The sequence below is a fragment of the Schistocerca nitens genome, chromosome 5 (genome assembly GCF_023898315.1).
Source record: "Schistocerca nitens isolate TAMUIC-IGC-003100 chromosome 5, iqSchNite1.1, whole genome shotgun sequence".
NCBI classification, from domain to species: Eukaryota; Metazoa; Arthropoda; class Insecta; order Orthoptera; family Acrididae; genus Schistocerca; species Schistocerca nitens.
The window spans coordinates 368,874,995-368,890,684 of record NC_064618.1 but is presented as its reverse complement, the minus strand read 5'-3'; the positions used below and the strand labels follow the sequence as shown (position 1 = coordinate 368,890,684).

General features: G+C 37.6%; 1 protein-coding gene across 1 annotated transcript in view; it reads left to right on the top strand.

Annotated features, from left to right (window-relative positions):
• The window catches only part of LOC126260459 (multiple PDZ domain protein), a 1,565,360-nt gene that overhangs the window by 413,798 nt on the left and 1,135,872 nt on the right, over positions 1-15,690 (top strand). The window contains exons 6-10 of the mRNA XM_049957788.1: positions 3,513-3,533; positions 7,676-8,156; positions 11,329-11,433; positions 11,519-11,644; positions 12,025-12,207. Coding sequence (XP_049813745.1) covers positions 3,513-3,533; positions 7,676-8,156; positions 11,329-11,433; positions 11,519-11,644; positions 12,025-12,207 — 916 coding nt within the window. The remainder of the gene's footprint in view (positions 1-3,512; positions 3,534-7,675; positions 8,157-11,328; positions 11,434-11,518; positions 11,645-12,024; positions 12,208-15,690) is intronic.

Sequence of the window (15,690 nt, the reverse complement as noted above, 5' to 3'; positions counted from 1 at the left end):
ACAGCCTTTCATTTGTCAACCATTCCTGCTTAGCCATATTGTAGTATTTCCTTTTGCCTGATTCATTTTTATATTTTCTCATTTCTTAAATTAAAATCAGTATCTCCTGTATCACCCAAGGATTTCCAGTAGTCATTGTCTTTTTACTTTCTGCTGCCTTCACTATTTGCTCTCTTGAAGCTTCCCATTCATCTTCTGTTGTAACCCTTTATCCTGCTTCAGTCCAGCATTGCCTAATGCTCCTTTTAAAACTCTCAATGATCTCTCATTCCTTCAGTTTACCCAGGTCCCACCTCCTTAGTTTCCTAACTTTTGCCGTTTTTGGTTCCTGTGTGCATTTTATAACCAATAAATTGTGACCAGAGTCCTCATCCACACCTGTAAATATCTTACAATTTGAAATGTGGTTTCAAAATCTCTTACTATTATAGAATCACTCTGAAGTCTTCCAATATATGGAGTCTCACCAGGTATGCAACCTTCTTCTGTTATTCTTGAATCAAGTATTAGTGATGATTACAGATAATGATCAGTCCAAAATTCAACCAGGTGCGCCTCTTTCAGTACTTTTCCCCAGACCATGTTCTCCAACTATTTTTCCTTCTCTTCCTTTCCCTACTGTTAAATTCCAGACACCCATACTTAAATTTTCATCTGTCTTAACTGTTTGCATAATTTCCTTTTTCTCATTATCCATTCTCTCAAACTGTTCTTCATCTGCACAATTATTTGGCATATAAACATATACTACTGTTGTTACTGTTGGCTTCACATCCATGATGTCTATGATAATCTGTTTAAAATACTGCTTATGGTAGTATACCCAGATTCCTATTTCTTAATCTTTATCAGGTTTACTCCTGCATTACCCCTGTTAATTTTTTTGTTGGTAACTCTGTACTGACCTGACCAGAGGTCATGTTCTTTCTGCCATCAGACGTCACTAATTCCCACTATGTCTACCTTCAGCTTATCCATTTCATATTTTAAATTCACTAAGATACACACCCAGATAAGGGATCTAATGTTCCACACTGTGACCTGCAGAATGCCAGTTATATTTTTTGTAATGGCAGCTCCTCCTGAGTTGTCCACACCCAGAGATCTGAATGGGGGACTATTTTACTTCCAGAATGTTTTGAACATTAGATGCCATCATCATTAGACCACACAGTAGAGTCGCATGCTCTCGTTTACAGTATCAGCACTGCAATGCCATGTTGGCTAATGTTACAAGGCCAGATGAGTCAATAATGTAAACTGATGCCCCTGCTACTACTGGTAAGGCTACTGACCACTTTGTAATCTTTGGGTTAGTCTGGCATTTCCACAGGTACTGCTCCATTGTGGTTGCACCTATGGTAGAATTATCTGTATTGTTGAGGCTTGCTTCCTACCCTACATTGGAAAGGCAAATGGTAACAGCTTCTATATTCCAACTGTAACATAGCTATTAGATCATGACATTATGAGAAGAAAAGTTGTTACTCACCATGTAGTGGAGATGCTGAGTCACAGATAGGCACAACAAAAAGACTCACAATTATAGCTTTCGGCCACTAAGGCCTTCGTCAACAATAGACACACATATGCGCACGCACACACACTCACACAGACACAACTCACACACATGACCACAGTCTCAGGTAACTGAAACCACAGTATTAGATCATGAGATGTTTAAGCATATAATGCCTCCCTTTCACCTGTATGGTCCATTGTCAAATGATGTGCTGCATAGTATAAATTGAATTTATGAGGAAGTATGGCAGGTATACATGAAATAATTCTTTAAAAGTGTGAATGGCATGCATCACTGATTTATCCTTCTAATAATTTCCGGGTATGCAGCCGGATCCCGTCGACATTCTGCCACATCACTGATTTACTTTACATCTGAGGCAATTTTTAACCAAATGTTCATTAACTTGTAGAAACAGAGCTGATACTCTTTCATTCCTACAGATTATTTGGCTTTAACTTGGATAAGACTCTGTTTATCTGCAGTGAACAGAACACTATTTTCAAACCAGTGGTTCATGTTTACATTGCTTTCTTCACTTGCACATAACAGCTTAATGCTATTGATAGCAATGTTACAGGCTCATAATTGGCTATAGTTTGCACATGTTATAGTGCACACCATATATAAGAGCAGAATAATTAAACTGAGTTGTAATATGGTTGCATTTAGTTTGGTACAGATGGGGAGTATCTATACTATACGTTGCAGAAGTACTGCAGTGATTAAATAAAGTAAGTAATGACAGAACAGCAGCTTTTTAAAGCCAAGCCTATTGAAAGTTTCTTACTTACTTGAATGTTTAGTATGTGCATGATAAGGATGAGGATGGCATATGCAACCTATAGAAGAAATACCAGAGTAGGACAAGTAGCTGAGGTACAATGCTGTAGGACTTCTAGGTGAACCACCAGCAATTAATATTACTATTCCTTTCTTCATTTTTGTGGCTGATGGATACAGTGGTTAGATAATTCCTTTAGTTTTGTTCTTTTCTGTTTATGCTACTGTACAAGAACAGACTATTTCAAAGAATATCAGATTTAATGGTTGCCCTTTTCTCAGAGGATCTGTGATCTTATTCACAAAGTCAATTAAAACTAATTTTCTTTATTTATGTTTTACATCAACTTAATGGGACTGATAATCAATGAACACATCAAGAAGGCAAAAATTAATGCAGAAAAGTTACTGACATGATGTGTTTGTTTTTCGAAATAATATAAATGTAATTATAATACTGTTAAAGATAATATAAACAGTTATGAAGTAAACAAAAATGTTTTAAAGTCTGTTGGACATGATATGGAAATAATTTATTGCTAGTGATCTGTGAAATCAGCTTGCACTACACATAGAGCAATTCCTTGATATTAATTTCATTATGCAGGGATGTAATCATTAAAGACCAAAGTTTCACTGTCTGAACCAGTGAATAACTAATGCTCACTAGAATTTATATTGCACAATGTATGTATTGCCAGGAATAACCAGAATTGTTGGAGTAATTAAACATGGGTATGTTTCACAGTTCCAAATAGCTCACATAATAACCTAAGATGTTCCACAATCATATCCACATGGTACATAGATTCTCATTAAAAGTTTGAAAATTGTTACTATATCTCTTAACACGATAGTTTAAAAAGTGCACAGTAGTACAGTATTTCTGCCTAAAGTGGTGATACATTCCGTTATCTGTGATAGATTGATTATAATCGATAGTCCTCCATATAATTACAGGTTTTCCTTCTGTTTCAGTATGTTGTATTGGGACATTAAAGTAGGCTTGATGTATTCATACATTTGTGCTTATTACAATTCACAAAAGTCTGTTGTGCCCAATAGATGCCTCACTATTCACTCTCACTTCATAGATTTGCCTAGTGTATTTCACATGCAACTAATCACAATGTTATCACACATGCTCTCTCTTTCTGGCTATGCTGTAAAAACTATGCTTTATTTCCTGCATCCTTTGCACTACCAGGATATTTCCTGACTACTATCGGTAAGTAGGCTTCACATTAGTGTGCAAGCTTCATTTCACAGCATTTAACATTGTCACTTATCTTTACAATAGTTAAACAAATTATATGAACATATATCGTAAACCTGAACTATCATATAGATTAAATAAGTATGCTGGTAAAATGCACAACATGCAGTGATTATCTGAGAATATATGTATATGTATAAATGTTTCAAAATTATCTAGTAACACTTGCAACAAAAAGTCCAAAAACTGACAATTTTAAGTATAATATTAATACTAAGGAAAGTTCTGGCACAAAGTATATAATTTATGAGTTACAGAGACTGCTAGCTGAATAGCAGAACTGTTGAGTTGTTGACAGGCACATGCTAAAGAGAACGAAAACTTTGCTGACTTTTGGAAGAAATCCTGTGACAAGTAGGAGTACAAATACACAGGCAAAAACAAAATGAATGTGCGTCACACACACACACACACACACACACACACACACACACTGCATGCCTTGGGTACTATGTTGTGCTGGCTAGACGGACAATGCCATGACTGCAGTTCAGTATGTGGATGGGTGTGGGGGTTGTATCTGGTGGGGTGGTTAGACAGAGAAAGAGGCAGGTAGTGGGACAAAATATTGGGAATGAGTAACTAGTGGTTCAGATGAAGGCAGCAGGTTTTCAGGCTAGAAATGCAGGACGGAGAGATGGCAAGTGCATTGGCTAGGCATATGGCACACAGGTGCTGGAGCTAGTTTGGTTCAGCACACCAAGAAGATGATGTGGAGGCAGGGATTGGGAGAGGGTGACAGGGCAGAGGAAGGGCAACTGTTGGGGAGGTGAAAGATGTGTAGGATGATGGGGAGGGTGGGGAGAATCTTGGATAGGATGTTCCTCATTTCCTGGCAAAATATATGAACCAGTTGCCAGAGCTTTGATTATCTATCATCGTGCCCAGAAATGAGGAAGACCCTACCCAAAATCCTCCCCATTCTCTCCATCCTCCCGCACATTCTTCACTTACATAATCCTTGTGGCCTCAATCTCTGCTAATCCAATGCCCCCCCCCTTCCCCCTCCATGCACATGCACTTTTGCTCATAGAAGGATTTCTTTCTGTGGCTGCTAAAGTTTTCATTCTCTTTTGCGTGTGGAAGTCTCAGCACTTCTGCTGTTGAGTGATCTCCTTTACTCCTAATTAACTATAATATAAATATCTCTTTAATTCCAAAGTCTAAAATGGAAATCCAGACTGAGAAAATCATACACAGTAAAGCACATACTAAAAGTAATGGCCTATTTAAAGAAAAATTGTATGCTTTTGTGGACAAACAGTTGTTTCTTAATTCAGTGTGCAGAAAAGGATAAATATAAGAAAGTTTGGCAAGGAAGTGAAGGAAAGATGTGGTACTGATCTTTAAATAAGTTAAATACAGTATATTTTGCACCTGAATGGAAAATAAATTCTGGTAAGCCAAAACAAAAACAAAAGGTTGCAGGTTTTGGTAGTGTGTTGTAGAATCAGGAATAATGTGGATGGGCTCAGAGTAAAGGAGGAATAGATGTATGTGACTGACAGGGAAAATATACTAGTATATAAGGAAATAAAAGCATATAATTATTGGTGTTATTTGGGAGAAAATATAAGATAGTTTAGTTGTAAGGAAGGAAAAATGGGACTGTGTGGCCAGTACTTCAAGAAGAAGGGATGGAGGACAATAACTGAAAGTAAATTTCTTGGAATACGGGGTGTAGAGAGAGACGTGTGTGGAGATCAAGTTGTGATGCCTACAAATTGGAAATGTTTTGAATGAACTGGATGTAAAATGTGTTGCTATAAACCTACTGTTGTACCACAAAATAATTCCTAGTATTGTAGTATGTTGTGGACACCAGAGGAATAATGACAATAGTAAGAAAAGGACAGATTGCTCCTCATCTTCATTTTAATTTTATTTATTTATTTTAGCAGAAAAGTAGATAAACTTCACTCAGATTCCAAGTTCTCATTTTCAGCTTTCTGTTCTCCCTCTCCTTTTCACTTCTATAGTCACCACCTCTTAACTTCTTGCTGAATGTCTGTAACTCATTATGTCCTCCACTCTTTGTCTATATTCTCCTCTGTTCCATTGTTCATTTATCATTATTTATTTTTACTATTAATTTACCTCTAAGTATTTCAATTTTTTTCTCACTTCATTGTTATGTTACATTACATTAGCCATATCACTATCCCATTCATCTATATGTGTAAAGAAGTAAAGTGGGTATATTGTATTTAACTACAATAGAATGAAATAAGTTAACATTAGAAGTATTGTTGTAGTAAATGCTAATATTAATTACCATAAGCCTTAAACAATAAGTTTTAAGAGTTTCTGTGAAGAATTTTTTAGTGGAGTTGTATCCTTTAATTTGTTCTTCAACTTCATTATGTTACCAATAAGATACTTGGTATGTTCTGGCAGTTTGCTGAACACATACGTTTGACTTCTTTCTGTACTAATATATTTTCTGTGCCCTTGAAGTCTTTGTAGAGGTTGTTTTGGACCCCAATATTATACAGTATTCATGATTTTCACTGTTCTTTAAGAAAAGAGAAATATTGGTAGTGACAAAGTACGTGAATAAAGTTATGTACTGTGAAACAGTTGTCAAAATTCCAAGTTTTTTGGGGAGGTCTTCGCAAGCTGTTCTACGATTTACACCAGATGTAATTCTTAAACCCCCTCCTGTATTCTGACAACTGTAATTTGAGATGGAAATATACAAATTTTCATTTTTAAACTTATAACAAAAACTATTCATTCAAACTGCAAATGTAGCCAAAGTAATTTATTAATTAATTGTAGTATATGAGTGTTTCTAATCAAGATTCTGATCTCTATGTAGCCTCAAAAACTTAAAAATATCTGCTCCTAACAGTGGAAAATCCAGGCTGGAATAATGGCAATAGTAAGAAAAGGACAGATTGCTCCTCATCTTCATTTTAATTTTATTTATTTATTTTAGCAGAGATGTTGAGTTGCAGACAGGCACAACAAAATGACTACTAAACACATAAGCTTTCACCAAGAAGGCCTTCTTCTGAAATAGACAACAAACACATACACACACACACGTTCACGAGAACACTGTGTGCACCCAAATGACCACTCTCTCTGGCTGGGTCTGGCCTTTACAGTCAGAGACAGTGGGCACGTGTGTTGTAACTATGTTGTCTGTTTCAAAAGAAGACCTTTTGGCCAAAAGCTCATGTCTTTAGTAGTCTTTTTGTTGCGCCTGTTTGTGACTCAGACACCTGATTTGGAATAAGGAAGTTTCAGAAAATGCAAAACTCTTTATGTATAAGAATTGTTACTTCCCTATTGTCACCTGTGGTGAAGAAACATGGACAATGACAGAAAGGGACTGGAGCAGACTGCAAGCAGGGGAAATGAAATTTCTCAGAGCAGTTAAGGGAAAAACAAGAATGGACAGAGTAAGGAATGTAGAGATTAGAAAGGACCTTAAACAAAAAAGTATGAGGGAAGAAATTGAAAAAAAGAGATTAAGATGGTACGGGCATGTTAAGAGGACGCATGGGCAGAGACTCCCCAAAATTATGGAAGAACTAAAGATGGATGAAAGACCTAGAGGGCACCCAAAAACACGGTGGAAAATGGGAGTGAGAATATCTGTGGAAAGGAGAGGTGTGACCTGGCAGCAAGTGGAGGAAGAAAAGTGGTGGGAGGACCGAGCCAAATGGAGAGGACTTGTCAGCACCCAGACGCGGCAGTAGCTGGAGCGGGATCTGGATATAGATAGATAGATAGATTTAAAGCATGAGAAACTCAACAAAAAGTACGGAACTGTAGTTATTGAGTCTTCTCTAAATTTAATGATTATCCATTTTCATTGAGCTATCTGCCAAATGTTTTCAGATACTTCATTAGGTGCATTTTCAATTAGATGACTGACACTACTTTTTATTCATGTATCCTCTTTTGTCTCTTTTTTTTGTTATTCTTGCTCCCTCTTGTGGTTTTTATGTAATTATATTAATTCATATTCCACCTCGTGTATTGATGCCCTTGCCTTGTGTAATTTTATTGTTACATCATTGTTGGTTGTTCTGATATCTTAACTCAAGAAGTTATGGTTAGTAATAGTTCTTCCCTTGCAGCTCACCGTATATACAGAAAGCAGCAGATGCCCTCGAAGTGCACAGTGGACTTCTCAAACCTCAACAGACTAAAAAGGCAGAAAGTCCTGTGAGCACAACAGTGACTCGTATTGTGAGTGAATCAGAGTACTCTTCTTGTGTTGAATTATCACCTTTGCTTGAACGTTGTGAACAGTCAGCAACAGACTTTTGTAATAAAGCTGTGGACCCTACGATACCAATAAGTGCCAGTGCAGATAGTGTTTGTAGTTTGAATAGACAGAAAAGAGACTCTTGTGAGCAGGAGAGATTGCCTAATAGTGCAACAATTAGTCCATCAGTCAGCATGACTGTGACAACACAGGTGCCTTCTGCATCAGCCGTGGAGCGTGGTGCCTCGTCTCCATCAGTGCTTTTGGCAAAGCACTGGGGACCAGAGAGGTCTGTTGAAGTACTGCGGGAGCCTAACTGCAGTCTTGGTATCAGTATTGTTGGTGGAAAGGTAAGCATACAAATTTTAAGTCTATTTATTATTTTATTGTGTCACTATTTGCTTTTTGTTGTTGTCAGTACACACAGGACACAATATTATAAATAAATTCTTAATTTACCGTAATTGTCTACAGATTTTAATAAGAATCAGGTCCAGATCATGCTTCCTTCAAGCCCCCTTCCTCCTAATATTTGAGATATTCACTGAACTCTGAGAAGAAATACAGGGTGTTTCAATTAGAATATACATATTTCAAATGCATATATTTATTAAACTTTAAGACATATGAATATGAAACTTTATATACATATATATAAAAAACAAAGATGCTGTAACTTACCAAACGAGAAAGCGTTGGTATGTTGATAGACACAATAAAAAACACACAAACACACACAAATTTCAAGCTTTCACAACTCAAGGTTGCTTCATCAGGAAAGAGGGAAGGAGAGGGAAAGACGAAAGGAAAGAAGAGGTTCATCCCTATGAAATCCCCAAACCACCTTCCCTACCCTCTGGCTCCTACCCTTGTAACCATCCCGGTGTAAAACCTGTCCCATGCACCCTCCCACCACCACCTACTCCAGTCCTGTAAACCGGAAGGTGTACACGATCAAAGGCAGAGCCATGTGTGAAAGCACCCACGTGATTTACCAACTGACATGCCACACTGTGAAGCCTTCTCTGTGGGAATGACCAGCAAGAAACTGTCCATTTGCATGAACGAACACAGGCAGACAGTGTTTGTTGGTAATGAGGATCGCCCTGTGGCTAAACATGCCTTGCTGCATGGCCAGCACATCTTGGCACAGCGCTACACCGTACGGGTTATCTGGATCAGAACTCTGGAGATGGGAACTTGCCCTTCAATATATTTTCTCTTCCCGTTACCCACCAGGCCTCAACCTCTGCTAATTTCAAGTTGCCGCTGCTCGTACCTCACCTGTCATTCAACAACATCTTCGCCTCTGTACTTCCGCCTCGACTGACATCTCTGCCCAACCTCTTTGCATTTACAAATGTCTGCCTGTGTCTGTATATGTGCAGATGGATATGTGTGTGTGTGTGTGTGCGCGAGTGTATACCTGTGTTTTTTTCCCCCCTAAGGTAAGTCTATCCGCTACCGGGATTGGAATGACTCCTTACCCTCTCCCTTAAAACCCACATCCTTTCATCTTTCCCTCTCCTCCCCTCTTTCCTGATGAAGCAACCTTAGGTTGCAAAAGCTTGAAATTTGTGTGCATGTTTGTGTGTGTTTTGTTGTGTCTATCAACATACCAACGCTTATTAAATTTTTCTTCTTTTAAGGTTGGTTCTTTGATGGTCTTGTTCTTTCCTACATGCAATCTGTTTTTCACCACGAGTAGACTGTGATCACTCCATGTGTTGGCAGAGTTTAAAATTCTAACATATAGCACTGACTGAGGATAGATTTTCCTGTTTGTAACAATGCAATCTTTTATAGAATTATGATCTCTTGTGTTCTGAAAAATATTTTTGTACTGCTCTTTGTGGTCATAGAAGACAGTATTTATTCTCAGTTAATTGCTTGAGCATCAGTTGATCATAATCTCACCATTATCATTTAGAAAATCTTCATTAAATCATTGTTTAACCCCATGGATGGACACTATTTCCAGTGCGAGCATAAAATTCCCCCATTATGACTACAAGTTTGTTTGAAGGTATCATATTGATAACTTCTTGTAACTGCTCATAGGAAGCCTCTCTTTCTGTTGTAAGCTTACAATCATCAGGGCTGTACATGGAGATAATGCTCAGTTCATGATGAGCCTGTTTTAGTTAAACTGTTCTCTCAAAGATGTATTGGCACGGCTCAATAACATCTTTGTATTTCATGGGGATAAGTATCCCTACTCCTGCTTCAACTCTTGTCTCCTTCTTGACTCCACTATAAATGAGCAGGTACTAGTCATATTCCTTCTGCCATTTGACTTTATTTTAAGTCTCTTGGATACTATGTATTGAGGTTTCCTGATGTTTCAGTTCTTCTATAAGCTCTTGATCTTTTTTATTAAAGGATGTTATGTTCTATGATCCATTTCTCAGAATATTTTTATTTTTTCATCTCTTAGACCTGTTCCTAGCATTGGTCATCATATTTGTAGTCTGTCCTTTCCAACGTAAGTATTGGTACTCTGAGCAGTGAAATTACACCTCCAATAGGTCATTGGCCTGGCTGTTGGTGGATTTGTTTTCGAAATTTGTTTGAAATAAATGTATACAACTACTTACTTCCATTTACAGATATTTAAGTGACCACTTACTTCTGTACAAGAGTGTTATATAATGTTAGGGGACAAAATAGTTCATCAGAAATGATTTCTTCTATAAGGAAGTGTCAGTTTTCCCAAATGCTTAAACAGATACCCACGCATGCATATAAATATATATATGTGTGTGTGTGTGTGTGTGTGTGTGTGTGTGTGTGTGTGTGTGTGTGTGTGTGTGTGTGTGTGTGTGTGTGTGTGTGTGTGTGTGTGTGTGTGTGTGTGTGTGTGTGTGTGTGTGTGCACCCACACCGTAAGCTAGTGTCAATGTGTGTGTATGCGTGCACACATGTATGTGCGCACGCGTGTGCGCACCCATATCGTAAGCTAGTGTCATTGGTGTCCTGTTACATATGCCTCTATGCCACACAGCAGTCATTTCAGGTGAGTGGTTATCTTTCCTTCCTTTTGTTTATTGTGTCCTTGTTTCCATCCTGAAGTTTTTGTAATTGTAATACCTTTACCAGTGGTGAATACCATGTGATCTCATGTTCATTTCATTTACCTATCATATCACATGTCTCATTTCACAATTCAATTTGCTTTAAACATGTCAATCAGTGCATAAAGAAAATCATTGATGACTCAAATGACCTAGCACTCAGCGTCAACAATGATGGATGTTCAAGCAGCTCACTCTGCAATGGTCTGAAAAGGTATTAGTATCTATATGTGCTTCATGGCTTACTATTTTGAGATTCATAAAAAAAGTGCAATATTTTGATTCATACTACTATTACTACCCTCAATAAATACACTAATTCTAGTAGTATAGTATTAGTAAACATGTTAAAAATAGAAAAGCTGTGTCAGCCATATATGTGGAATTGTTTTATTTGGGAAGGCTTTGGCTTAGTTCTGGTGGAGTAAAATTCTGCTTTTACCTGCAGGTTGATTTATACAATGCAGGGCCAGACAGTGGGTCTGCCATCTCAGGTATCTTCATAAAAAATGTGCTACCGCAAAGTCCAGCTGGTCGCACAGGTGAACTTAAGGTACGTCTTCCTCAGTGTGAAAAAATCATATGAGAGCTGAGTGATTTTCCCCCTTATTTTATTGTATTTACTTAATTTTTTGTAGACTGGAGACAGAATTCTGGAAGTGGATGGCATTGACTTACGCCATGCAAGCCATGAAAGAGCTGTTGAGGTGATCCGAAGTGCGGGTAACCCAGTCTGCTTTCTTGTGCAGTCCCTGATACAGTGGGTGAGTGTTTTGGAAGTTTACGTATTAGAACAGGAAAGGTACAAGTATTTAAAATAGATCAAATGTAATTTGAGACTGTAAGAAGTATTAGCCTACATTGCCAAGCTCTTTAGAGAGCAAAAGCATAGGAAGTTTTTCATATTGTCTATTTAAGTCATAGATTATATCGAATTTCAATATGAATGAAGCTTCAAAGAGTCATAGCGTTTCTGGGATGAGATAGTGAGGTGGTCCACATGAGTTGCACATATTAAAGTGGTTACCATGTGGAAAATAGACAGTGCCACTTTCATATGTCATAAGTTATAGATACTTAATTACTAAGAATATGAGAACAGTAAGGTGTAGCGTGAGTGGACGTCCCGCGTGCCTCATTCCAGAGCGTGGACGGAGAAGTTGAGAGTCATTCGACTGAAGTTGCGCCCACATCCTCCTCTGCAGGAGCAGTTGGTGGGTCAACCCGCAGGAGGGCACCCGCACCCCCCTCCCCCACCGGACAGCTGCTAAAGAGTGCCCCCCCTCAAGTCCCACAGGCCAGGACTCCTACACCAGAAGTTATACAGGTGTGTCATAAAAATTTGAACTTCTTATTGTTGTTGTTGTTGTTGTTGTTGTTGTTATTATCATTACTATTTATTTTTCTTCAGCCATGCTCTTTATGTTCTACAGTGCAATTAATTTTTCAATAAAATGTAATCATCTGTATTTACCCTGTGCCACTGTGTAGCATATGAGAGTAAATGCCAGAGTTCCGTCATATATTCCAGTTCTTGAAGCACAGTTCAGAAATGATATTTGGTTTTGGAACTGTCCATCATCTAAATTAATAAGAAATGACAATTCTTCTATGTTAGTTCTCTTTCTAGGGTTGACAAAAATGCTTTGAACATGAACAAAGACAGATAAACATAATTACATTTATATGAAAATTTTTGTCATACAAATGTTAGGAAAAAATTAAAATATGAGCTTTCAGAGCAGAGTGCCTCATATTTTGAAATTGAGATGGAAAATTGGGAAAATAAGATGATAGTAAAGTGAAAACTAAGTCATGTGTCAGCTTAAGCTTCAGATTAAGAAAATCCAACTTTGAAAACTCAAATTTTGATATTTACCTCAGTAATTCCCTCAACTTTTGCGGTATTTGTAACAGCATTAGTATATATATTCTTTGTCATCTTTTAACTAAATTTACATTATTTGTGTAACTTCTCGCTTTGTACCTATATTTTAGTTCCTCTTTTATTAGAATGGTGCCAAAACTGTGTGGTTTCATTCTGATTCTACGGTTACTGCAACATATTTAAAGTGCATGCTACACACAGTGCAATGATTATGAAGTTGACAAAAGTCATGGGATACCTCCTAAAATAGTGGCGGACCTCCTTTTGCTGGGCACAGTGCAGAACCTCGGTCTGGCATGGACTAAAAAAGTCGTTAGAAGTCCTCTGCAGAATTATTGAGCCATGCTGCCTCTATAGCCTTCCATAATTGCAAAAGTGCTACTGGTGCAGGATTTTGTGCACAAACTGACCTTTCAGTTATGTCCCATGATTGTTCAACGAGCTTCATGACAGGCAATATGGATGGCCAAAACTTTCGCTTGAATTGGCCAGAATATTCAGTTGCAAACAATTGTGGCTCAGTGACATGGCACATCATTGTTTGGGAACATGGCTGCAAATGGTCACCAAGTAGCTGAACAAAACCATTTACAGTCAATGATTGGTTCATTTGGATCAAAGAACACATTACATTCCATGCAAACACAGCCAGCATGATTATGAAGCCACCACCAGCTTGCACAGTGCCTCTTTTACGACTTGGGTCCATGGCTTCATGGGATCTGTGCCACACTCAAACCCTACCATCAGCTCTTACCAACTGAAATCAGGACTTGTCTGACCAGGCCACATTTTTCCAGTCAAGTGTGGTACAACTGACTTGGTCATGAGCCCAGGAAGGGCCATACAGGTGATGTCATGCCGCTAGCAAAGGCACTCACATCAGTTGTCTGCTAACATAGTCTGTTAACACACATTTCTCTGCGTTGTCTTAATGGATACATTCATCATATGTCCCACATTGATTTCTATGGTTATTTCACACAGTGTTGCTTAGAATTCTACGCAAATGCTGCTGTTCAAAGTCATTAAGTGAAAGTTGTAGGGCACTGCATTGTCCATGGTAAGAGGTAATGCTTGAAATTTGGTATTCTTGGCATACTCTTGACACAGTGAATCTCGGAATATTGAATTTCCGAATGATTTCCAAATTGGAATGTCCCATGCATCTAGCTCCAACTACCATTCCACAGTCAGAGTCTGTTAATTACTGTTCTGAGGCCATAATCATATTGGAAATCTTTTCACATGAATCACCTGAGTACAAATGACAGCTCTGTCAATGCACTGTTCTTTTATATCTTGTGTGTACAATACCACCACCTTCTGTATATGTGCATATCGCATATGACTATCCCATGACTTTTGTCGCATCAGTGTATTTTGGTATTGATAACAATCATATTAAGTGTGTGATGAATGAAATTTTCACATTCTTATGTACATGAACTCTAAATTCTACTCCATGTGCAAAAAGCTCAGTTATACACTATGCTGTTGGGTTAATGTTATTTTGTAAAATAATTACTTGAATTTTATTGCAAATAATATTAATACATTAGCTTAACTGACTGCTCAGTTTATTACTGACAGTGGATATAATATCGGAGGTTCACGTGCTGGTTAGTGTTGAGAGTTTTCCGTGATAGTTGACTCTCACTGCTAATAAGACTTTGCAAAAAATACCTGACTTTGATGTCTTCCCACAACTGGATGACTGAGCTGATTCAAAGATTAGAAAAGGGTGCATTCCTGTGTACCATCTCCTAGCAAAGCCATGTGGTGGTCAAACTAGCCTCTAAATTGGTGTCGCAGTTGTTTACTGTCTTACGGGATGTTTTCTCTATTCACTTTGTGTTTCATACATTGTAATTTTAATGGAATAAACAGTAAATTTGTCATCACAGTTTGGGGCATTGAAATATCGGAAATAATCAGTTTCTGAAGAGGCCAACCACATGATGTAGATGTTAGTGTTGTGATGATATGGGCTACAGTGAATAAAATTATGCAGTAGTCCACTTTACACAATATGTTCTCAAAATTAAGAAAACTCTGGAAGGCTTCTTTACGCCACAGTACATTTGGCTAGTCATTACATAAAACTGGGCTTGCAACATCTGAGGAGTCGTGTCTTCAAAATAACAATAGTAGTACTCATATACATTTTACGTTTTTAAAGGATTGTTTCTAACTTGGAAATCCATCAGGCAAATTTGTAAAGACCTGAATTTTAACCCTCAAATGAGCTCACACCAAATGAGCTCAGTTTCCTCCATGCTTTAAATAACACAGACCAACGATGGAAAAACTTTTTTGCTGAAAATACCATATTCTTGTCTTTTTTTGGGTGGGAAATCCAAATATGATACTTAAAAATCTGTATCACCCACAATTTCTTCACATTTTACAGTTAAATTTATTAAATTAATTGATTTTTAAAGAATTTGACAGCTTTTATATAGTTAAAATAATTTAAAAAGGAAGTGTAATGAGTGTAGATGCCATTGGTAGCACTGCTGAAAAATACTTGCTGGCAAAAAAAGGTTGACTCTATTTTTTTTTTTAACAGATGGTGTTTTGCTTACCGTCAATCTAATCTCACTTTCCCGTTTCCTGTACATGTGCTCAGTACAATGTCTAATCGTGGCTGTTAAAACACTGCTGACAGTTTTTGTTATATTTGCAGTGAATTTGTGATTAAAAACCACCAAAAACATTACAGACTTTGTGGGAAAGGTTTATGTATCGTACTTTGGATCTAAACTTGGTGATCAAGATAAATCTTGGGCGCCGCTTAGGGTATGTTATGTGTGTGTTGAAGATCTGAGAAAATGGTCCAAAATGGAGAAAAAAGCTTTAGACCTGCTGTTCCTATGCTGTTCTGATGATTGCTACTTTTGCATTGTTGATATTACTGGT